Raw genomic sequence first — 23,974 nt, forward strand, 5'->3', positions numbered from 1 at the left:
GCCCTCCCACCACGCAGTCCTGCCTCAGACCATCTGACCCTTTCTTCACACTTGTCACCAACTGTAATGATATACATTCATTTGTTTAACAGCCACAAGTACCAGACACCCTACTGCAAGCTCCACAAAGGTGAAAATCTTGAATTAGCCAGTAACTGGCACAAGACAGACACTGGTAAAGTTTAGGTGGAATGAATGACATTTGAAAGCCTGCAGGAGCAAACTCTTTTGAATTGTTTTATTTGCTTTTCTGAAATGAAAAAATTAACAACAAAAACACCTAACTTCTTTTGTTAACTGATTTTTGTTTTAAGTCATTTTGGGGCCCAATGTGGTGGCATACACCTATAATCCCAGTGACTTGGGAGGCTGAAGCAGGAAGATCACAAGTTCAAGGCTAACCTAGCAACTTAGTGAGACCACCTCAAAATAAAAAATAAGGGTTGAGGTTATAGCTCAGGGGGAGAGTGCCCGTGGGTTCAATCCCCAGTAATGTATAAAAAAAGAAAAGGTCATTTTGAGCTGGCAATGCAGCACAGTGGCAGGTCGCCTGCCCAGCCCATTCAAGGCCCTGGGTTTAAGCCACAGCACTGCAATATATGAAAAAAAAAAAAAAAATTCAGTTTTTTCAAAACATCATTTTCAGCTTACATTCTTATTACTACTCAAAAATTGGGGGGCTGGGGATATAGCTCAGTTGGTAGAGCACTTGCCTTGCATGCACAAGGCAATGGGTTCAATCCCCAGCACCATAAAAAAAAACAAAAAAAAAAACTGGGAATGATCTAGTTATGGTTTAGATATGAGGTGCCCCCCACTAAAAGCTCCTGTTAACAATGTAGGTGATTAAATTATGAGAGCTGTAACCTAATCAATGGATCAGTCCATCTGATGGGTCAGTAATTTGAAAGGACTGACCATGTGGCACCTGTAGGTGGGGGGGCACACCTTAGGGGTTTCTATTACCCCTGGGCTCCCTGCTTCCCAGCCACCAGGGACTGAGAAGTTCTTCTCCACCACACCCTTCCACCTCACCTCGGGTCCAGAATAATGGAGTTTGCTGGGCAAGGACTGAAATTCTGAAACTGTGAGCCACAGTGAATTTTTCCTCCTCTAATTGTTCTTGCCAGGTATTTTGGTCACAGCAATGAAAACCTGACAAACATAACAGTAAAGGTTAAAAGGACCTGCTACATCCACTCAGTGTAATACTTTGCAATTCCTGAATATTTTAAAATAAATATACATAACTGAGATACTCTCATAACATGAAGCAAAGACCAACTTCAAGTATAGTATAACTTGTTTTTTAAAAGCTTTGAAGCTCCATGGGATGCCACTGTATATCTTTGACCAAAGGCTTCATATTTGCTCTGGGCTACTGAGTTTGCAAAGTACTTGGCAATTATTGGTTTCTTTATATATTTGTTTTACAGACTGAAGCCAGGGCTTCACACATGCTGAACAAATGCTCTACCTCTGAGCTTGACCCCCAGCCCACATTTAGTTATTCTCACATTTACCCATGAGACAAAGAGTCCCATCCATTTTACAGATGTGAACTTAGACACACTACTCTGCCCAGGCTGAGAGCTGAGAACTGGTGGCACCCAAGCCTTTTAACTCCAGATCCTGTGCCCCTTGCCATGCCTCTTGGTCTTCCAGTTTCATAGCTGAGGCTAAGTGACCCCGCCCAGCTTCCTCCAACAGCTGCCTCCTAACAGAAATTCTAGCCATTATCTGAATGAGTGTCATATACAGGTATAGGAAGATTCTGCTCTGAAGGCCTTTTTCGTAAACCTGGTTACTACTTCCACTTCATAAATTTCTTCATCCAAAAAAACAAGTTCCCAGGGTCCTGGAGATTCCCTGCTTCAGCTGCTCCCACACCCTCAGCTTTCTTGTCAGAGATCCAGGTGGCCACGGGCTACCCAGATCAGCTCCAAGCTGTTCACTTGAGTCTGTCCAGTGTCCCGAACACCTGCGTAAAACGCTCTCTGTCCACGACACGTCCATGGCGCAGGGTGAGATAGAAGGTCTGCTTTCCACTGTACTGCTGGATCCGTACGAACAGATCTTGGGGCCGGTCCTTGGTTTCTGTCAGGGGCATCACATCAGCCACTGGACAGTATGTGTCCTGACGCCAGCCCCAGAAGGTGAGGTGGGCCACCCGCAGTATGGTACCTGACTCATTCACATACAGGATGCCCACCAGCCTCCGGAAGAAATAGCTCATCCAGCACAGCATGACCAGGGCAAAGCCAGCTATCCCACTTAGGAGGCACAGTGAGTTGAAAGTCATGAGGCCCTGGGAGTACCAGTAGAAGCCTGGTGGCAGGGCCACCACTGTCAGAGCCGTCTGTGCCACCTTCAGCCGAGACACGTACCCAAAGGCTCTGATGGCATTAAAGCGGTAGACCATCTGGAATTTCTCATTCTCTTCACTTGGTGGTTTCTCCTTCAAGGTGGGTGACCTGTTCCCCACCCACCTCTTGGGATCCTCCTGCCCACTGCAAAACCATAGCCCATGGAGAGGCCTTCCCCAAGCAGCTGGCCCCTGCAACCTTGGCACAGCTCGGAGGAGGGCAGCCTGGAAGGGAAACAGGAGATATTTTCTCATGGAATTCAACAATGCCAATCACACAGTGTACATCTGTAAAACATCACACAAGGAGGCTCCCACCAATCCTGCAATGTCACCAGTACTGCCAAAGGAGAGAGAATGGCAAAGCCAGATGCTTTACTTCATGGGAACTGCACAAATGCTAGTCGGGACGAGTACTACTACTTCTTTTTTTACCAGTAAGGAAACTAACCCCAGAGAGGTTGAGAAATTTACCCAAAGTCACACAGTGGAATGAATATAGGGATGGGGAGGTGTCTGATTCTCAAACTGGTCCTCTTTCCCCCAGAAAGTTCCAAGTAAAAATAGAAAAGAAGGCTTCTTTCATTCAACAAACAGCTAGGGAGAGCCACCACTGGACACTGGATCCATAAGGCCATGTGACTAATGTGTGATTACCAAGGAGTAAACTAATCATGTCCTAGGAGGAAACTCAGGTAACAAATCTATATTTACAACAGTAATCTTCCAGTTTTCCACCTGGTTTATGCGTTATCTTGGTGGCAGAGGAAACTGCCATTTTCTACTAAGCTAGCTTTGTAGCAGAGTGATGCAGTGAGGCCCCAACACGTGGCAGAGATCATTAGTGGGTAAGTAGTGCAGTCGAAAAGCTCTGGAGCACATCTGGGTTCCAATCCTGGCCCCGTCACTAGCTGTGAGTGCCCAGGCAGGTTACTCCTCCTCTCGGTGCCTCAGTTTCTTCACTTTTATCTATTATTTCCATTAACTGGTTTATTGATTGGTTTACTTTGTGGTACTGGGGCCTGAACCCAGAGTGTAGTGGCATCCCTTCCTCAACAGAAAATCTTAACTAAGTTTCTCCAGAAATCTTCACCATCATTGATTTTAGGACAATCAGCAAAAGAGTATCTACAAAAGAGTTCAATGTAGGTAAACACCCTACTTTCCTGTTGCTCTATTACTTGGTCACTGGCCTGGAAGAAAGCAGCATTCCAGGTGCTGGACGCCCCTTTACTTGTTTTTCACAAACACTTATTCAGTATAGTAGTTGTAGAAGTGTGTTCGCAAATGCAAAATGTGATTTAAAAAAAAAAAAGAAATTTAACAAGGCCTCTGGCCTTGAGCTGGGCTTCACAGAGGTGTCTACATTTCTAGGAAAACAGAAGTTGCCAACTGGGCTCCATGGTGACAGCTGGTGGGGGAGGAAAGAAGGGGGAGAAGAAGCTCTCCCCTTCTCAGGTGCTGTCCTTGAAGGGTTAACGTGCCCAGAACAGTGAAAGAAAAAGCTGCTTTTGTGTGAACTTCTGCAGACTGGGAACTTCTGAGCCCCTCCCCTTACATGATGGGTATAGAACTCTGAAACTCCCTGAACTCGGGCTTCAGGGGATTGACTGATTACAGCAAAAGCTGTTCCCCCAAACCCGGCTGCAGCTCTCTTGGAGCCTTGCCTCTTCCGTCCTTCCAACAAGAGGCGCTCTAAAACTCAGCCACAGCCAGAGCCCCTTTTTTAACCTTAAGGCAGGGGCTCACTAAGCTGCCGGGCTGGCCTCGAACCTGCGATCCTCCTGCCCCAGCCTCCCAGGCAGCTGGGATGGCAGGCGTGGGACACCGCACCACCCAGCCGGTCCTTCACCTTTTGAAAGGGAGACTCCGGATGCGGAACAGACAAAGACTACACGACACGACCCTCCACCGAGTACGTGCGCCCGGCCGGCGCTCCGAGGTTGGCTCCTACCCGGCGGGTCCACGTGACCCGGGGAGCCGCAGCCTCCTCACGCGGACGCCCCAAGTCAGAAACCCAGGCGCGCCTACCTCGGCCCCAAGTGCGGTACGTCCCGCGTCCTCCCCACCGCCCTCCTCCCCACCGCCCTCCTCCCCACCGCCCTCCTCCCCACCGCCCTCCTCCCCACCGCCCTCCTCCTCACCGCCCTCCTCCTCACCACCGCCCTCCGCCTCCTCACCATGAGCGGATCCCCTGCTGCCGGAAGTAAATGCCACAGGCCCCGGAAACTCTGAGAGCGCATGCTCAGACTCACGAGGCGCGCGTTGCATCTCGGGAGTCGTGGTCTTGGGACGGGGCTGAAGCGCGTCCCGGGCAACACGGGAACCCGGATGGTTCTCTTCCCGGCGTGCCCTGCGGCGCGGGTGCCGGACCCGGAAGTTCCGGGTCGAGTACCTGGTGCCAACTCAGGTGCCAGCGCGTCCTATCGGGTGCGCTCGGAAACTGCAGCCATGGCGGCGTCTGGCCCAGTGCTGTGCCTCTTCGATGTGGATGGGACCCTGACGGCCCCGCGGCAGGTAGGCGGCGCCCGGCAGGCTAGTGGCTGCCGGTGCGGGGACCCCGCCTCTCGCACACCTGGCTAATGGCCACCCAGGGTGGGCGCCGAAGGGCGACTTAGGACCTTTCTTCCTCCCTGGGGCTGAGCTGTGTTCTGGGCGCCGTGGAGGAATGAGACCAGGGTCTGACCAGCTCTCCAGAACCTCGGGTGCTCAGAGACGTGAGGCGGCGACGAACCTTAAGAGCAGGAAACGTGCATTGGGCGGGGAAGTACCGTTGTGGACTTGCCCGCGCGCCCTGGGCACTGATTGACCCGGGTTTCATCCCCAGCTCAGGACCCCTTGCAGCCATGTGACCGTCTCAGTCCTGTGGCCAAAGGGCTGTGCTGTGTGCATGATAGTAAAGACAGGCTTCCAAGTCAGACACTTAGTGGATTCTCTGCTCCTCTCTTGACAGCTGTGTGACCTGGGGCCAGTCAGTTAACTTCTTTGAGTCTCAACGTCTACAGCTTAAATAGGGACATTACCTGTTCCAAATGGTATTTGTGAGGATCTGATAGAATTATTAGAGTATCTTGCATACAGTGGATATCAAAACATTAAACACTTCCCCCTGCCCCTGCAATGGACCTTGGTGACGCAAGAACCCTGGATCACTTTAGGCTGCTGCTGAGAGTTACTTGGGTCCTGCAAACTTGCTCCCCACTACCAGATTTTTGCTGCTCTGGGCACAGATAAGTTTCAGTTAGGATCAGGCTTGTATCTGATTGTGTGGGCGCATGCCTGTAATCTCAGTCCCAGGCAGGAGGATCACAAATTTGAGGCCGGCATAGGCAACTTAGTGAGACTCTGTCTCAAAAATTAAAAAGTGTTGAGGGTGTAGTTCAGTGGTAAAGTACCCTTGGGTTCAATCTGTAGATGGACAGATTGGAAATATTTGAGGCTTTGCAGGCCATGAGGTCTCTGTTCCAACTACCCAATTGTGTTAGCACAGAAGCAGCTTGTACACAACGGATGGGGCTGTGTTCCAGTGATTACACAAACAGGAAGTGGACCTGATTCTGGCCCACAGGCTCTCATTTGCTGGCTCCACCTCATAACTGTAGTAAAATTTCCTTAAACATCTCCCCCCAAAATCTTCTATAAATTTTTTTCAGAGTTTCTAAACTTTTTTTTTTAAGCTTTTAAACTTTTTCAGAGTTTTTAAACTTTTTTCCATCTTAATTTTAAGTTTTTGAATCTTCCTCTATTTCATTTTGTGTGGGGCAATGTATAATCATGAGCACAGGTTTATTTAGGAACACTGAAATAATTCTGCTGTGCACTTGCTTCACTCTGAAGATTTCTTCTGCATCAGAGTGTAGTGTAAATGCTCAGCTGTGGTTACAGCATGTGGATCCTGTTTCCTCTCCGAAAGTATTTGCTGCCACCTGGAAGCAAAGAGTGATCTTTTATACCCCATTCACATTGCAAGACATGTCACAGTGGCTGACCGCGGTACCACTTAGCTCATCAGTGTGCACAGGGTTTAGTGGAATAAGTTGTACCCTTACGCTTTCTTAGGCTTTGAAGCTGGAAGTATTGCTGCCATTGTTGGTCAGTATTGTTCTTCTAATATTTTGCAACAGTCTTCCCACTTCCTCCCATGCTGATGTCAGGTCTAAGCAAACCATTTGGGGACTCTGGGGACAGGTTTTCACATTCTCACTGACTCAGAGGCCACTCGTGCAGTTCTGGATTTTGCCCAATATGTCAAGATTCTGCTGTAAGAGGTAGAGAAGATCTCACTCTTTATAAGCTCCTCTGTGAGGTTTTATTAATAATATGAATGTATTTATCTAAAAAACGTGTTTTAAAGAAAAAAGGGTTGTGCCAATACCTATAATCCCAGGAACTCTGGAGGTTAAGTCAGGAGACTCCCAAGTTCTTGGCCAGCGAGAGCAATTTGGTAAGACCCTGTCTCAGAATAAAGAAGGAATGGGGATGAAGCTCAGTGGTAAGGTGCCGCTGTGTTCAGTCCCGGTGTGGGTGTGGGGAAGGGCAGGAGGAAGAACAAAGCATTGAACTGTAGATGTTATATCTTTTCATCGTAGTTTATGATTTATTTTGAATGATGATACAATTTGGAATTGAGCTTAGAATTATACCAGTAAGATCACTGTTTATAGACAGGAGCTTTTCTTTAAAAAAAAAAAAAAAGACTAGCAAATTCTTTTTTTTTTTTTTTTTTTTTTTAGTTGTTGATGGACCTTTATTTTATTAATTTATTTATATAAATTGCCTAGAATGTGTGAGGCACTGAGTGCAATTCTCAGCTCTACCACTGAGCCACAACCCCAGCCCCCAAGACTAACAAATTCTAATGTTATCCTTTGTTGGGGGGTGGTTTTTTGATTTTTTGAGATCCTGGTTCAAACCCAGGATCTCACTTATGCCAAGCACAAACTTAACCACTGAGCCACATTCCTAGCCTAGCTCTTTGTTTTATATAACTATAATAAATCAGTTCTAAACTTCCTATTTAATTTCATTGTAGTCTTTCATTTTAAAATCAATTCAGCCAGCTGGGCAAAGTGTTACATGCTTGTAATCCCAGCAACTCAGGAGGCTGAAGCAGGAGGATTGCAAGTTTCAGGCTCTCCTCAGCAACTTTGCAAGACTGTGTCTCAAAATAAAAAGTAAAAATCTGGACTATGAATATAGTGCAGTGATAAAGAACGCCTGGGTTTAATCCTCAGTACTGAAAGAAAAAAATAGACTATTTTTACATGTTTATATCTAGTAAATTCATAGAAAAATAGCTGTAACAATACATAAGGCTTTTCATAAATTGCTTATGTGAATAAATTTTGGTAAATGTAAGTAAAAGTCAATAGGTTTATTCTGATAAAATATCACCTAAAATTACAACTAAAACATTTGAACTTATCTACAGACTAGTAACTGAGTAAGCATGTATAAAAATAAGAATTACTTTTTCTTACAATTTTAGTCTGTTGATTATTTTGTGGCTCCTGACATGTGTTTTTCTTCTTGAAATGCAGAAAATTACCAAAGAAATGGATGACTTTCTACAGAAATTGAGGCAGAAGATCAAAATTGGAGTGGTAGGCGGGTCAGACTTTGAAAAAGTGCAGGAGCAGCTGGGAAATGATGGTAACTAACGCATTGCCGATTATGCTTGGTCAAAGACGAGCTTCTCGTGATGCATTGGAAACTATAGCCACCTGTTGTCAGCTTTCTGCTTCCTTCTTTGAGGAAACATTTTCTCTTCCTTTATTTTTCCTGTGCTTTTAATCCTGTCCATACAGTTCTAGAGTTGACTGATGAAAATACTTTACTCGATGTGTAGGTAGATTGTCATAAAAAGGTGGGTGTCCACATCTCTGCACTTAGAAACCTTTCTGCCTCGAGCGCGTGCCTGTTCTTGCTCACTGCCTTCTAGCCTTAGCCCAGGCCCCAGCTCTGACTCCTCGCCCAGGTGTGGAAGTGCCCCGTGGGCTGGTGCCTCCTCCCCAGTGCCTTCATCAGTGTTCCCTACTCAGGAGAGTCACAGGCTCTCCCTGTCCCCCATCCAGAGTCTCCAGAACAGAACCCTGGAAGCTGGAGAACCATATTGACTCCTTTCCTGGAGATTCTGACTCAGTAGTTCTGTGGGATGATGCAGCAAAGCCCTGCCAGTGTAGTGCTCTGTTAGTTTTGGAATCTGCCTTGAAGACCAGAACCAGTCATTGTTTATCTCTGTGCTCCCAGGGCCTCTGGGGTGCCTGGCCTATGAGAAATAGTGGGTGGAGAAATGATGAATAAATTGTTTCTTTAACCCCTGTTTTCCCCAGAGTCCCCACATCTTGGAACCAGCTCTGATAGAGCAAGGCTTTTCAATCTTGGCACTGTTGACATTTTGAGCCACATAATTCTATATTATAGGGGCCTCCTGTGCATTGGAAGATGTTTAGCAATTTCCCTGGCCTTTTCCCACTAGATGTCAGCAGAGTTCACACACACAAACACACAGAATTTTGACAACCAAAATGTCACCAGACATTGCCAAATACCCCCTGGTGGCGGCACCCCTGTTTGGAACTCCTGTTCCATATATCATATCTTACCCTTCAAATCCATGTAGGCCATATTTATTGGGTTATCATTACTGGAAGAATAATGTACACGATTCCTTTAAGAGTCTGTACTCCACTTATGTTTAATTCTCCTTGTAGATGCTTTGTTTAGAAATGCTCTAAACAGCACAACAGGGCACTTTTAGCCTGGAAACCCTGTTGCCTGGTTGGGATTGCCCTCTCTCCTGCTCCTGGTACAAGAGGTGCAGGAGGGGTCTGCATAGTCAGAATGTGCAGCAAGAATCGATACACAAACTAGAAGAAAGTTAAACCCACCTCTGTCACAGTCACCATGTTAAACTACAGGTGCGAGGGTCTCTTTCAGCACGTGGTGATATGGACAAGGGGCGCTGGGCCTGGGGTCTGCATTTGAACAAGTGCCTAAAGTTTGAGAATCCCTTCATTAAGGCTGTGTGGTAGTGTTCAAATCTGACTGGTTATAAGAATTACCTAAACAGCTTTTTCTTTAAAAAAAAAAAAAAAAAAAAAAAATCTTATGTTTAGCCTGTCACTTAATGATTAGAAAGCCCAAAGTCAGAGTTTAGAAACCTACATCACCTGCTGCCCCAGTGATGCTGGCTCATGGCAAGTTCGGGAGCCCACTGGGCCAGACCAAGGGGATGAAGGCAAGTACAGAACAGGACCTGTGGCCGGCTCCAGGCCTGCTGTCATTAAATATAACCAAAGAGCCTTTCTTTCTTGCTCTCCTCGTTTGGGGAGCTTGGTTAGGATGAAGTTCTTCCATGGTTCTTACTGGAGGTCAGTAGTTTTATTGGTGGTGCATGTTAGTCAAGAAGTAGAAACAGATTTTAATTCATTCATTCTGAATTTTCTTTTGTTTCGGTTTGGTTGTAGTGGTTGAAAGATATGATTATGTGTTTCCAGAAAATGGCTTGGTAGCGTACAAAGATGGGAAACTATTATGTAAACAGGTAGGTTCTGAGTATGTGAACAACTACATAACACTTTTAAAATGATGTCTAAAGGGCATTTGATACTGAATGCCTCTGGGGCGGGACACTGGGAGCTGATTAATGGGGGAAATGAATCTTTACTCCATTCTTCATTAAGTTTTGAATGTTGAAACATATGACTGTATTTAAGTTTTTATAATTGGTTTTTAAGACTACTTATACTACTTATATAATTGGTTTTTAAGACTACTTATATCTGGCCTGGGTTGTAGCTCAGTGTCGGAGCACTTGCCTACATGTGTGAGGCACTAGGTTCAATCCTCAGCACCACATAAAAATAAATAAATAAAATAAAGGTATTATGTCCATAGACAACAAAAAATATTTTTTCTTTAAAAAAAGAGGTCTGGGGTTGTGGCTCAGCAGTAGAGCACTCATCTCACATGTGTAAAACTCTGGGTTCGATCCTCAGCACCACATACAAAAATAAACAAGTGAAATAAAGGTGTTGTGTCCAACTACAACTAAAAAAAAAAAAGAATACTTAGGGCTGGGGTTGTGACTCAGTGGGAGGGCGCTCACCTTGCACATAAAAATAAAAAAGTAAAATAAAGGTATTGTGTCCAACTACAACTAAATTTTAAATTATGGGCTGAGGTTGTGGCTCAGTGGTAGCGCGCTTGCGTAGCACACATGAGGCACTGGGTTCAATTCTCAGCACCACATACAAACAAATAAAATAAAGGTCCATCAACAACTAAAAAATATTAAAAGAAGAAAAGCTATTAAAAAAAGAATACTTATATCTAATATTTCTATTATGATAGCAAAAACTAGGCAGGCTGCCTCAGCATAAGTAAGCATCTTAGAAAGTACTGTATAAACTGGTGTGGTGGCACACACCTATAATCCTAGACACCTGGGAGGCTGAGGCAGGAGGACCACAGGTTCAAGGCCAGCCTCTGCAACGTAGTGAGACCCTGTCTCAAAATAAAAAGGGCTGGGGTTGTTGTTCAGTGGTAGAGCATCCCTGAGATCAATTTAAAAGGGAAAAAAAAAAAAAGGTACTACATAGCTCTTAAGAGTCTAGGATCATTCTGTTCAGACAGAAGAGGAGTATGTTTTGGTCCATCACTGTAGATATCTTAATTGAATAAAAGCTAGAGCATTAAACTCTTTGGACTTCCAGGAAGTGTTTGAAAGATAATGAACACAGATCTCTAAGCAGTGAGGAGAAAATACTTTTGGCTGGTGCTTTTGTGGCTTGCCCCATGTCTTCAGCCAGAGGAAAAGGGAAAGAAGTAAACGGCAGGGACCCGTGGCCCTGCCCTGCTGCCTCAGCCTCGCAGCTTCCCAGCAGGAGTGGCTGAAGATGGGGCTTGCTGGAAAGCTGTCTTGAAAATGCTTCCTGCTAAACCAAGTAACTCCACTACTTTGTTCACCTAGAATATTCAAGGTCACCTGGGTGAGGCTCTGATCCAAGACTTGATCAACTACTGTCTGAGCTACATTGCAAAAATTAAACTTCCCAAGAAAAGGTAGGTTTGCCTTCAGCAAAGAGGTGCTACTGCAGTAGGGAATAATGTCTTGTGGGGTGAGTGCTCATTTACATGCAAAGCCCAGCACTTGGAAACGGTGTGTGACGCCAACAGTGTAGGATGGTGACGCAAATGGCCTGTCCACATGAAGGCCATTCGTGCAGCCACTGAACACCATACACCTTCCAAGGCTGTGGTGAAAGGGAGCACCTGTTAAAGGGCGTGTACAAAGAGCAAGGGAGGCTCCAGACCTGGACATGTCATGGAGGCCTGCAGAGCCTGCCCAAAGCCAAGTGTGGCTGGCCCACAGTGTTAAATAAAACCACACTCATTGCCATCATTTCACATTTGGTTTTCTGATTTTGAAACATCTAGATTCTGACTTTGTGGCAAATCAGGCCCTGGCTGTTCTGGGTCCCATGGGGCTGCCCTGCCCCACCCCACCCTAGAGCACTTACTCCAGTCTCAGTGCCCCCAATACAAAGATGGGCAGGCAGTGGATCCAGATGCTGACGGGGGCTAATGGTGAGGTTGCTGATTCTTTCCGGTTTTCAGGACTTCCTGGGTAGACCTTCACTGTCATGGGGGAGATACATCTTTAAGGGGCAGCTGGGTCTCAGGGCTGCACTCCAGAGGCTGCTCCAGCCTGTTAGGATCCACAGAGCAGCCGCACCTCCAGCCCATGCAGGTCCCTTCCCCCAGAGAGGCTATGGGTGAAACGGGCTGGTCTGGTGCTGCTGGTGCTGTATACCTAGGGCTCCTTCTCCTATTCTGCTTGCTTCTAAGTTTAAGTTCCCCATAGTAAAAAGTCAGACACCCATGTCCCAAGTCCATCACCTCATTACTATCGGCTAAGCATAATTTTTTTTTTAAAAAATGAGACATGATCCCATCCTCAAAGAGTTTATCATCTAGTGAGGCAGAATGGAGTACAGAGCTATAGTTCCAGAACACTGAAAGAAACCAGAACTGAGACCCAGTTGATCAGCTTTTCCACATTTTGCATCAGTACTGTGTGCTCTGCCTAGTTCAGGCAGAGGCCGTAAGACCTACACGGCCCAGTCTTCACAAGAGAACTGAGTATTGATAAACCACCCTAATCCCTGTTTTTTGGGGGGTACTAGAGATTGAACCGAGGGGCGCTTTACCACTGAATTACACCCCCAGCCCTTTTTTTTTTAAATATTTATTTTTTAGTTGTAGTTGGACACAATACCTTTATTTTATTTATATATTTATATTTATATGTGGCTAATGATCGAACCCAGGGCCTTGAATGTGGTAGGCTAACACTCTACCACTGAACTACAGCCACAGCCCAACACTCCTAGCCCTTTTTATTTTTTATTTTAAGACAGAGTTTTAGGCTGACCTCAAACTTTTGATCTCCTGCTTCAGTCCCTTGAGTCACTGGAATTACAGGTTTATGCCACCATGCCCAGCCTAATCCCTGTTTTTGAGAGACTTTCTGAAATGTGTCAGCTTCCTCTGTGTATTGGGAATAAGTACAATGTCTGAGTTGAGAGGAAATAGCTGAGCTCTGTTTCTGATAGCTTACCCCATGGCCCTAGGGTCAGCCCTGGGAATCAGTCCCCACCCTCACCCCCCAACCCCGTATCGACAGGGACAGGGCTAGGTCTCTGTCCGTTTCAGGACAACCTGGACATGGAGTCTTTGGGTTTTTTATTTTTCTCAGCAGTGGGATTGAACCTTGGACCTCATATATGCTAGGCAAGCACTCCACCCGCTGAGCCACACCCCTGACCTCCAAACATGGGATTTTTAGAAACATTTCTTAGGTGTTCACACTTCCTGTATCATTTGCTGTGTTCTCCATGAGTCGTGCATAGCAGGGGCCCAGATCCATCTGCTAGAGACATGGATATTTCTATTTTACTTGATAAGTACTTGTTCATTCCCAATTTACAAAGTACCTTTACATAAACTGTCTGTTTGCTTTTCACTAGACCCTTTGGAGGCAGCCAGAGCAAGTGCCATTAGCTTCTCTCTGTAGGTGAACAAACAGAGGCCTGGAGAGGTGCCCAGAGTCAGACAGCATAGTAAGAGGCCAGCTGGCCTTGAATCGCGTCCACACTCTGCACCTGGCAGGTGGCCTCTCAGTATCTACCATGGCAGGTGGCTGGAGGTCAACGCTGTGTAATTAAATAATGGAAAGAGACTGGGAAAATGTTCCGTAGGTTCACAAGTGCCGCCTTTGAGAGCTGGAAGATGTGTCAGTGCATGTTTGTCACAAAATATTGAAATTTAATTTGTCAAGATGAATGTCTATCTTCCAAATTATCTCAGCTTTTAAGAAACTATTCTGAGACTGAAAGTGCAAACATGGTGGGCACAAATGGGGTTGGTTGGTTGTTGGTGGTGGTTCTGTTGGGGCAGGTTCTGGGGATAAAACTAAGACCTCAAACATGCTAGGCGAGCACTCAACCACTGAGCTACATCCCGATTCCTGGAAAAAAAATGTTTTTAAACATCTTCATTTAAGTCACTGAGGTGGCGTTCGTTGGGCCGTTCTTATTTTCTGTGATCAAGTCAAATCCTTAGGAATGTCTGCCACAGGGTAAATTGAGTTTCCTCGGTTGTTACTGGGGCTCTGAGCAGTTCTCAGAACCCTTCTGTGTATCTCTGCTTGGGGAAGTCAATCTCTGAGAGTTCACAAGCAACATAGGTGTCTGGAAGTGTTTTCCAGCTCTGTAGGGAGGAACGGATTGCTCTTGTGGTGCTGGAGGCATCTTCACAGCTCTTCATTAACTCTGAATTCTCTGCCAAGCAGCCACAGTGTCCAGTAGAAATATAACTTGAGCCACAAATGTAGCTTTAAATTTTTTTCAACCGAATGTATCAGAACTGCTTTAACAAGTAGTCCTTATAAAACATTACAAAGGTAATCATGTTCCTTTTTAATACTAAATTTCAAATCTGATCTCATTCTGGAGTAGCAGCATTTCAGGGCCCAATGGCCCCCTGTGGTTCCTGGCCTACTGTGTTGCACAGCACAGCTCTGAGAAACATGGACCGCTGGCCAGGGGAGGCGCGCACCTCCACAATGCCAGCTACTTGAGGGACTGAGGCAGGAGGAGCACAGGTTCAACACCAGCTGGGCAATTTAGTGAGACCTTGTCTCAAATTTTTTAAGACATTAAATAATGAGGGGCTGGGGTTGTGGCTCAAGTGGTAGAGTGCTCGCCTAGCACCTGTGAGGCACTGGGTTCAATCCTCAGCACCACATAAAATAAAGATATTGTACCCACTAAAAATCAAAAAATAAATATTAAAAAAAATTAATAATGAAAGGAGATGTAGTCAGTAGCAGAATGCTCTTAGGTTCAATCCCCACCACCACAAAAAAAGAAGAAAAAAACAAAATGAAATATGGATTACATCCCCTCTACTTCATAAAACCACTCAACCTTTTAGTCTATTTACCTACCGATGTTGCCCAAATAAATAAGGACATTTGGGGGACCTCGGTCCCTTTTCCTCCCTAGGGGTACTTTCATTGAATTCCGAAACGGGATGTTGAATGTGTCCCCTATTGGAAGAAGCTGCAGCCAAGAAGAACGCATTGAATTCTACGAACTGGATAAAGTGAGTCCTGAACTGGCCGTGGGGGATGGAAATCAGGTAGACATGCACTTTGTGGCCAGGACTTAAAGTGCTCCTCTACAAAGCGGTACAATGGACAGGTTTTTGTTGTTTTTTGCCAGAAAGAAAATATAAGACAAAACTTCGTAGCAGATCTGCAGAAGGAGTTTGCAGGCAGAGGCCTCACGTTCTCCATAGGTATTGTATATCCAAACGTTCAAGACGTGGCTACCCATTTGCCAGGAGTTGGGTGTGGGCTGCTGAGCTGGGTGGGGGATGACATGGGCAGTCCAGGCTGTAAGGAAAGCAGCCACTCTCTCCTGCACAATTGGCTGTAGCAGGACTTGCCCAGGAAATGGCTTCCAGACTGTCAGGTCTGGTTCTGAGTCCTCACTGGGGATTCTTCCTGCCTGCACTTCTCGTGGTCACAAGGAGTTTCTTGATGCTGGAAGAGTGAGAAGTTGCCCTCATGCCTTTGGACAGGAGAGGCGCTCTGCAGAGAACTCCAAAAGAGAGGGAGGGGCTGTGAGCCTCTGAGATGAATTACACCAAGATGTCTTGGAAACGTGGTTCAGTGTATCACCAGCAAGGGACTGTCACCGTCAACTGGGTCGTTTTTGCAGAGCAAGAAACCAAGGCCTGAGCTGGACATGGTGGCACGCACCTGTGATCCCAGCTACTTGGGAGGCTGCAGCAGGAGGATCACAGGTTCAAAGCCAGCCTAGGCAATTTAGTGAGTTCCTTCCTCAGAATAAAAAGGATGGAGGATGTAGCTCAATGGTAAAGCACAATAAGCAATTACTTATTGTAAATCAATGGATGGATGATGAATAGATTGTAGGAAGTTTAGACGCCAAGGGATTTGGTGTAAGACATGAGTGTTCCTAGACACTGAGATGGACAGGTTTCTGACAGAGCTTTGAAAGGGTCTCTGTGGCATGGGAGAAGCTGCCTATGAACCAGTCACCTTCTACGTGATTTTCATACTTCCTGCAAGACACACTGGATGCAGCCTGCTCCCCGGCATCTCCCACCAGGGGCACTGGGAAGTGCAAGGAAGTGCATCTGAAGGAGCCACTGCCAGGCTTCTCCTCAGGCTCTCCCAGGTGGGCTTTGTTTGCACCCATGTGCTTAACAGATTCCTCACTGTGAGCTGGCGTTCTAAACCTTATGTTTAGACCCAGGTGAAATAATGTTGGAAAAAACGTCACGTAGATTAATTTCTAGCACCCGTCCTTAAAGTGGTATAAGTTGCAGATTAGGGTATCAAACAGCCTTGGCGATCTAGTTGCTGACAAAGAATGAGTTATAAATCTTCTTCAGTGACATATTAGCCTCTTTCTTTTGGGGGAATGAAGTCTGGAGCCCAGAGCCTCCACATGCCAGGCAAGTGCTCTGCCCCCGAGCCACACCTCAACCCTCCTTAGCCCCTTTTCCCCTTTAACGTGTGTGTGTGTGTGTGTGTGCGCGCGCGCGCGTGTGCGTGCACTGGAGTTTGAACACCCAGGGGTACTTAACCACTGAGCCACAACCCAAGCCCTTTTTATTTTGTATTTTGAAACAGGATCTCACTAAGTTGTTTATGGCCTTGCTAAGTTGCTGAAGCTGGCTTAGAACTAATGACCCTCCTGCCTCAGCCTCCTCAGTTGCTGGCATTACGGGCATGCACCACCACACCCGGCATCATTGTTAATTTGTGTGTGTGTGTCCCCTGGCAGGAGGCCAGATCAGCTTTGACGTCTTTCCTGATGGATGGGACAAGAGGTATTGCCTGAGACACGTGGAAAATGACGGTTATAAAACCATTTATTTCTTTGGAGACAAAACCATGCCAGTAAGTATGAAGGTGTTTTTTGCAACTTCACTTTCAGTTTGGGCTTGAAGGGGAAGGGCAGTGACCAGCTGTCTTCTCCCCACTGGCCCAGCTCAGTTTGAGGGATGGCTTCTGTCCTGGAGGACGTGAGCAAGCCTCCGAGCTCAGACACCCAGTGCCCCAGTGGAGGAGAGGATCAGCTGCCTGTCAGTCGATCCTTTTCAACTGGCTTTTGAATTAAATGTTGCCCTTTCAGAACAGGGCCTCTGGGGCTAATGTGAAATGCTCTGGATTTCAAATCCCTTATCATTTTTATCTTATTCTACTGTATCCTCCCCACATTGTACGTTGAGGTGTACATTATACACTGAGGCATCATAAGCCTTGGAAGGACAAGGAATTGCCTGAGACTCAGAGCATCAGGGACAGTTGGGAGGTAGGAGTGGGTCCTGGGTATCACACTCAGGCTGTCAGTGAGGTGGGTATCAGAAATCCCAAGCCTGGTACCAGATCTGAATTGGAAACTGGAGGGTAGCCCAGTGGTGAAGGCCAGTGCCAGCAGTTTCCCCAGAGCCACTTTGGCATCGGGGCCAGGCTTGCCCCAGACTGGAGAATTCCCTTGCCACTATCAAGGGCCCACGAGCCTCAGCATCATCTGTCCACTCCTGTCCTGGGGCTCCGTATCTGAGGGGCTGTGTCTCTTTAAATCCCTCTCGTTCCTATCCCTCTGCTTCCCTCCCACACGGTGCCCCAGGTGTCTTATGACCTCAACTTCCCAGTCCCCACTAGTCTGTTAAGACATTGTGCACCCAGCAGGTGCATCATAAATGCTGCAAGTACAGAATCACTCATTCCTCTCATCTCTGTTCCACTCCACAACCTTGCTGCTCCGCCGTGATCCACCCTCTGATGGGCCTGCCCTGCATCGAGGTCCTCACTTCATGAAGGGGAGTGCAGGGGAGTCCAGACCCACTTCTTGCTTCTTAAGTGATAAAATTGGGAATTGGAGAGGTGACTGACTTACCCATGGTCACATAGCTAATGACAGAGCCAGCGGCACCACAACATGCCTGTCTGCTTTTTCTGTTTTAAATGACTTCATTGGGGTATAATTGACACAGAAAATCTGCACACATGTAACATATGCAGCTTGATAAGTTTGGGAATCTTTGTGCCTTTGGTTTGGGGAGATTCTCGGGGTGGGTTTAGTGGTTGTGGTGGTTGCTTTATAACACTTAATGTGATATCTGCCCTCTCAAAAGAATTTTAAGTTTATAGAAGCCAGTCATGTTGGCTCAGACCTGTAATCCCAGCTACTCAGGAGGCTGAGACAGGAGGATCTCAAGTTCAAGGCTAGCCTTGGCAATTTAGCAAGATGCTCAGCAACTTAGACCCTGTCTCAAAATAAGGATTCCGTGGTAGAGTGCCTCTGGGTTCAACCTCCACTACTGCCAAAATTTAAAAAAAGTTGTACCTTGTTAACTGGAGGCCCATGTTGTCACTGGTCTCTAGAACTCCCTCAACTAAGCTGACAAACCCTGTGTGCCCACTGAACAACTGCTGCCCTTTGCCACCTCCCAGCCTGGGGACCACTCCTCCACTCTGCTTCTGTTGGTCTGACCATTTAAAATGTATTGACTGAGTGGAATCATGCACATGTGTCCTCTGTAACTGATCTATTAACTTGGATATTGTCCCCCAGTTCATCTGTGCTGTCACAAGTGGCAGGATTTCTGGGTTCAACCCCCAGTGCCAAAAATGAGCACTGGGGGTTGAAAAAGAAAATGAGAAGCAGAGTGAAGAAGAAAGGGGGTCACCTGTCATCCCGCTCATCGGCTGAGCCCCACCCCCAGCCTCTTCTCCCTGCTGCGGTTCCAAAGGCGGCTCCCTGCAGTGTGGCCACTTCACCTTTAGCTTCTGTCCCCTAATGTGTATGTTTTCTCCATATTAGTGAATGTTCTCTGAAAGCAGTTGTGACTTCGGGCTCAGAACTTCCAGCTCCTGGTGTCACCCTTCCATACTGTGACCGCCCAGAAGGCTGCTTGTGTTCCTGCTGAGCCATGAGTTTTGCTGGCTCCCAGGGAAGGAGCCCGAGCTCTTTGTCAGTAAAGAGCTATTTCCCTGCAGGCACTGAAGGCCGCGCTTGCTTTTCCAAGAAACCCTTCTTCCTCCCCAGCAGCCGCACTCAGACCTGGCTCTGAGTTCAGCTGACAGGCCTGGGCCCGCCTACGCCCACCTGCGCCTGCAGGGAGAGAGCCTAGGGACACACCCAGCCTGGTCCACCTGCTGAGTCCCCCAGCCACTCTGGCTTCTCCCAGAACCCTGGTTTGTTGAAAGCTGCTTGCGAGCAGCACCGTGGCTTTCAGGCATTAGAAATGTGAAAACACTTCATGGTGACTGCCCCGCGCTCCACCTTGGGCAGCTGAGCTCTGGGTGTCCTGGCATGTGTGCGCCTGGGAACTGAGGAGACCAGCCCTTACACAGTGGTCCTGGGGACACATCTCTGCAGTTTCCTTAGTGCCTGAAGCAAAGTGCAGGACCATATAAGTAAAGTGCTACGTCTTTGTCTAAAGTGGGGGAAATAATCTCTCACCTCAGCTTGCGCTGTGTGAAGGGAGCCTGAAAGGTAAAGAAACACTCAGCAGGTACCAGAGGGGCGAGCAGGGGCCTGGAGACTGGCCACCAAGCTCTTGTCCTCTTTAGACGCTTTTCCCCCAAGTCACCTGGCTCCGGGCACACCCCAGGCCGAGGTCTGGGAGATTCAGATGGATGCAGGTGTGTCCCCTGGCCGCCGTTCTCTGGGCAGTCTGAGGTGCAGCCTGCGGTAGCACCAGGAGACCCATCTTCATTTTGAACTATGTGAATATGGGGATCTTGTTTGTTTTCTGAGGATTTTTTGTCGTCGTGCCTGGACTTGAACTCAGGGTCTCACACAAGCTGGGCAAGTGTTCTACCACTGAACTACAGCCACATCCCAGAATGTTCTATCTGTTGAAAGTAGACTTTGAAAATATCAGATTGAGAAAGGAAGCTGCAGTTTTCGGGCACCTCTCAGTTCAGACCTGAGCAGGACGCGGGGGAGGCGTGGGCCCTGCTGGGCTCTCGGCCGACAGCCGGGCCCCTTAGTTCCCATCTTGCCCTTCACCTCACCACCTCTGCAAGCCAGCGGCTTCCTCCCCTTCCCACTAAATGTGCAGCATTTTACTCTCCTGAAACGTGAACAAGACCACCTGTCTTTAATATTGGATTGCGGGCTGGGGATCAGCTCAGTTGGTGGAGTGCCTCCTCCCCTGTACAAGGCCCTGGGTTCCATCCCCAGCACCCCCCCCCCCAAAAAAAAAAATTGAGAGCATGGGTCAAGAGGTTTGTAAACCAAAAAGATGGATGTGGCCCTGCCACCTGCCCCTGCAGTAACTACACACAAGCCTCCGTCTCTCTGAGGTTCAGTTCCCCTGTGAATCAGCCGTACCTGGACACAGTGAGGTCCTGAGAGGGGTAACAAGCCCCTGGCTCAGAGGGGGGGTCAGGGTGTGCCCTCTCCCAGCAGCCAGCTGTGCTTCCTTTAGGAGACACTGGAAAAGCCTGGCTCGGCCTGGAATCCCGGCCACGTGGCAAAGCTGTGTCCGAAAGGTCTGGGACGGGGTTCAGTGGTGGAGCACCCCTTAGGGCTGCAAGAGCCTCCCCCCGTTACTGAGGTCTCAGAGATTGGGACCTGCCAGGTCCCAGGAGACAGGTCCTCACCGACTCCAGGCTCTCGTCTAGGCTCCCCGCTGGCCCTCGAGTCAGAGGGTCACCAGGGTTCACCACTTGACTGTGGGGCTCAGCAGCAGCCTGTGCAGATGGGGTGGGGAGTGCCAGCCCCAGGAACTGAACACGGAACCCTGGGCCTCTAGGGATTTGAGTGTTAAGGGGCGAACTTCCCCTCCTTTGGGCCTGTAACAGATTGCCACAGAAGCATGCTGCTCTTTCTCGCCTCCTCCCCCTTTCCTCGGGGAACATGCTTTTTATTCGTGGAGCCTCCCCTAATGGAACCCTAGCCTTTGGTGCATATGCAAATCGAGCATTTGAAATTTCCGATTCCCTGAAGCCTTATTCTAGACGCCTTCCTCTGAGGAGCTCAGGGCTTGGTTCTGTCTGAGCTGCAGACTTCAGGCGCCTGGGAAGGAGCCCCCTGCCCTGAAACTGACTTGGAAGGAAGAGAGTCCCTTGGTGGAGAAAGGAAGGCCTGGGGTGGCTGGGAAGGTGCTTGGGAGGAAGATGCCCTGGCAGCCAGCAGAGCTGCAGGGCACATGGCTGGATGCCAGGGTCCTCGGGGGTTCTGGAGCAGCAGGTAGCCTGACTCAGAAGCCCAAGGCCAGCAGGGCTGTGGGGGCCCTTCCTCCAGCCACTGGACACACCCCATCACAGTATGTGCCCAGCTTCCTCAGACCGCCACCTTTTTTAGGCTGTTTCCTGATCCGGGCCAGGGTGAGACTTGCAGGAAGGCACACCAGGTGAGGAACAAGACCGGAGCTGTGCTTCACCTGACGTCTCCCGGACCTGGCCTTGGGCAGGTCCCACCATTACCCCATTCTGGGCAGAAGAGCCTTCTGTAGCCACACCCTCATTCAGTCAGAACCAAGGTCCAACCCAGGCCACCCGCTGCAGAGACCATACCCTTAGCCAGCCACCAGCTGCATGGGGCCATCTAAATGTGATCAAAATCAAACTCAGCTCCTTGTGGCCCTACCTACACTTTGAGTGCCCAGTGACCCCATGTGGCTATGGTCAGCACTGAGACAACTGTGCACACTGTCACAGCTAGCTGCCCGAGGCTGTCTACCCTGCCCCATCCTTGTGATGGAGGAGCTTGGGCATAGGTAAGACGAGTTGATGGCTATGAGGCTGCTGTCACTCCTACACTTGCTTTATAGCAAAATAAGCCTTAGATCTTCACAAGAGCATCGTGATTTCCTTCACAGGGATAATTACATGTTCCAAGCCCAGTTGGGGTTCAAGAGGAGGTTAAAATCCTTCCCAAGAGTGCTCGCGGCGTTCCTCCCCTGCAAACTAAGAAGTAACTGGAAGTCTCCCTGCCCTGGTGAGGTGTTGGTCCCTCACTTCTGTCGGCCTTCAGTGCCAGGGTCGCAGCAGCCGCACCCTGGGCAGCAGAGCCTAACACATCTGGGCCTTGTGTCTCTGCAGGGCGGCAATGACCACGAGATCTTCACAGACCCGAGAACCGTGGGCTACACTGTGACAGCACCCGAGGACACACGCAGGATCTGTGAAGAGCTCTTCTTGTAACGAGGGTGGGGAGGGGGTCCCTGGGCCAAAGCCACGGCCCCTCCTCACACACACCCACTCCCAGGCCAGCTGTCTGCACTGTCCAGCTGTGCACGGTGTGGACACCACCACACTGGGCAGCAGGATCAGCCTCCACCCCCAGCAGGTCATGCTCCTCTTGCAGTGCCGGAAGGATCCAGGGAGGGGATGAGACCCCATCCCCAGCCTCAGACCTGCCTCGCGCTGGCACGTTTTCACCCTAACATGGGCTCTGGAAACTCATTCAAGGAGGATTCAGAAAGAACAAATGTGCCGAGGCTCGCCCTCTTCAAGGGTCTCAAATACAACTGCTGTTAGTGTTTGGACCCTGGCGTAGCTACCAGAAAGGGCGACAGCCCCTGCATGACCCTGGAACACAGCTGGGCTCCCCTCCCTCCTGAAGCCCCCTCCCGAGTTGAGCCAGGGGGTGGGGGGAGGTGCTGGGATGCGCAGTTTTCCAGCCTGCTTCCTGTTTGTGGCCTGCCAGGCAGATTGCTGGCCTGGTACCAAGTGACCCCTGGCGTCTGCACTGGGCAGACCCCGCGTTCACTGCTCTGAACAGCCTAGCTGCTCCTGGGAGGACAGACCCTGCTAAGACACTGGCGGCAGCCCTTCCCCTGCACCAGAGCAGCTCCCAGGGATGTCATCAGACTTCCCCAAGAGGGCCCTCCTGACGGGACCTGGTTCCTCAGGCGTCCACACAGTCTGCTCCTGCCCACCCTTCCCTGTGGACTGAGGGAGCTCCACGCCCCCAGCCCCCGGAGCACTGGGAAGAGCCCTCCGAGAAGGGGTTCCTGTGCCACTTTCCAGCATCTGGCCATCTCCACCCCGAGGCTTACCACCCAGTCAGCCCAACTGCCCGGCTGCATGGGGTGAGGGCCAGCAGCAGCTGCAGGCCTGCCCTTTGTCCCACACAGGCAGGTTCTGAGGAGCTCTCAGGACCAGCCATCTTGTCACCTGCCCTTGTTGAATTTTGAAATTGTACTGTAACGACCTTTCAAAACACAGTGGAGCACACTAAAGTGACGTTTCCTGTTTCTCATTCTGATGCTTGTTCCTCCTGATTGTCAGTGGGTGGTGAAGAGGGATTGGCAGCTGCACCCCATATTCCGGGAAGAAGCCCACCTTTAGCTCTGAAACCACTCTGCTCCGTGCTTCTCTCCAGTGGCTCCCACACCAGGTGGCTCTGCCACTCTTTCTGGCTCTGGGGTGAGGTCCAGAATTCACTGGTAAACCTTCCTGGGCAGGGGGCTGCCTCAGACCCTCCTGCATGAAATGGACCTGGGGTTCCTACCTTCCCCTTTCTTCCTGTGGTCTCTGTGTTCCATGGAACCCCAGTCTGACCCTCCCAGGGTACAGTGGGAATAAGTGGTCATGGTGTCGGCTGTGATGGAGCAAGCTCCAGGAGCGGCAGGGTCTGTGAGGCCAAGTGGGCGCAGACTGCCCCGGTGTGAGGCTGGTTCTGCTGACCAGCTGTGACTCAGAGCACGTCCCTTGGCATGTTGTCGTCTGCCAAATGAGATGGCCCCTGCCACATGGTGCGGGGTACACTGAAGGAGCTGATGGCAGTCTAGTAGGCCTGCCCTGTGTGAGCAGTCCCAACTCTGGATGCCTCCCAGCAGCCCGGGGGCAGCACAGTCATTCCCTTGGCCCTGGGGAGTTGGCAGGATAAAGTCACCAACCCAAGACATTTAAATACAGTAGGAGTTGAGCAAGAGGGAAGCACCGAGTAAGCCCAAGCCAGCCTGGGCCTGTTCAGAAATCTGAAGACACTGCTGGCCCTGGACTCCAGGTTACCTGGGTCTAAGCAGCCTCAGGAGGTC

General features: G+C 48.9%; 2 protein-coding genes across 5 annotated transcripts; one reads left to right on the top strand and one right to left on the bottom strand.

The window, feature by feature from the left end:
• Positions 1-224: 224 nt before the first annotated feature.
• Tmem186 (transmembrane protein 186) lies at positions 225-4,682 on the bottom strand. Its single transcript, XM_046445173.2, has 2 exons — positions 4,546-4,682; positions 225-2,590 (listed from the first exon to the last, which is right to left on the bottom strand). The coding sequence occupies exons 1-2, from the start codon at positions 4,606-4,608 to the stop codon at positions 1,952-1,954; spliced, it is 702 nt and encodes a 233-aa protein (XP_046301129.1). The 5' UTR covers positions 4,609-4,682; the 3' UTR covers positions 225-1,951.
• A 30-nt stretch (positions 4,683-4,712) lies between these two features.
• On the top strand, positions 4,713-23,193 carry Pmm2 (phosphomannomutase 2). 4 transcript variants are annotated; one of them, XR_009226902.1, is made up of 9 exons: positions 4,716-4,882; positions 7,906-8,017; positions 9,835-9,911; positions 11,340-11,431; positions 14,938-15,037; positions 15,157-15,232; positions 16,753-16,868; positions 18,799-21,927; positions 22,032-23,193. XR_009226902.1 is itself a non-coding variant. In XM_046445133.2 (8 exons), exons 1-8 carry the CDS (start codon positions 4,817-4,819, stop codon positions 17,790-17,792), a joined length of 771 nt encoding a protein of 256 aa, XP_046301089.1. In that variant the 5' UTR covers positions 4,713-4,816; the 3' UTR covers positions 17,793-18,781. The 4 variants fall into 4 exon arrangements, 3 of the variants coding, with proteins under 3 accessions (XP_046301089.1, XP_046301098.1, XP_046301107.1); XM_046445133.2 differs by lacking the exons at positions 18,799-21,927; positions 22,032-23,193 and adding an exon at positions 17,661-18,781 and having other exon boundaries at positions 4,713-4,882; XM_046445142.2 differs by lacking the exons at positions 18,799-21,927; positions 22,032-23,193 and adding an exon at positions 17,664-18,781 and having other exon boundaries at positions 4,713-4,882.
• Positions 23,194-23,974: the final 781 nt, after the last annotated feature.

Source organism: Marmota monax, unplaced genomic scaffold (assembly GCF_021218885.2).
Source record: "Marmota monax isolate L192 unplaced genomic scaffold, Marmota_monax_Labrador192_F-V1.1 WCK01_AAM20220418_F8-fsc00035, whole genome shotgun sequence".
NCBI lineage: Eukaryota > Metazoa > Chordata > Mammalia > Rodentia > Sciuridae > Marmota > Marmota monax.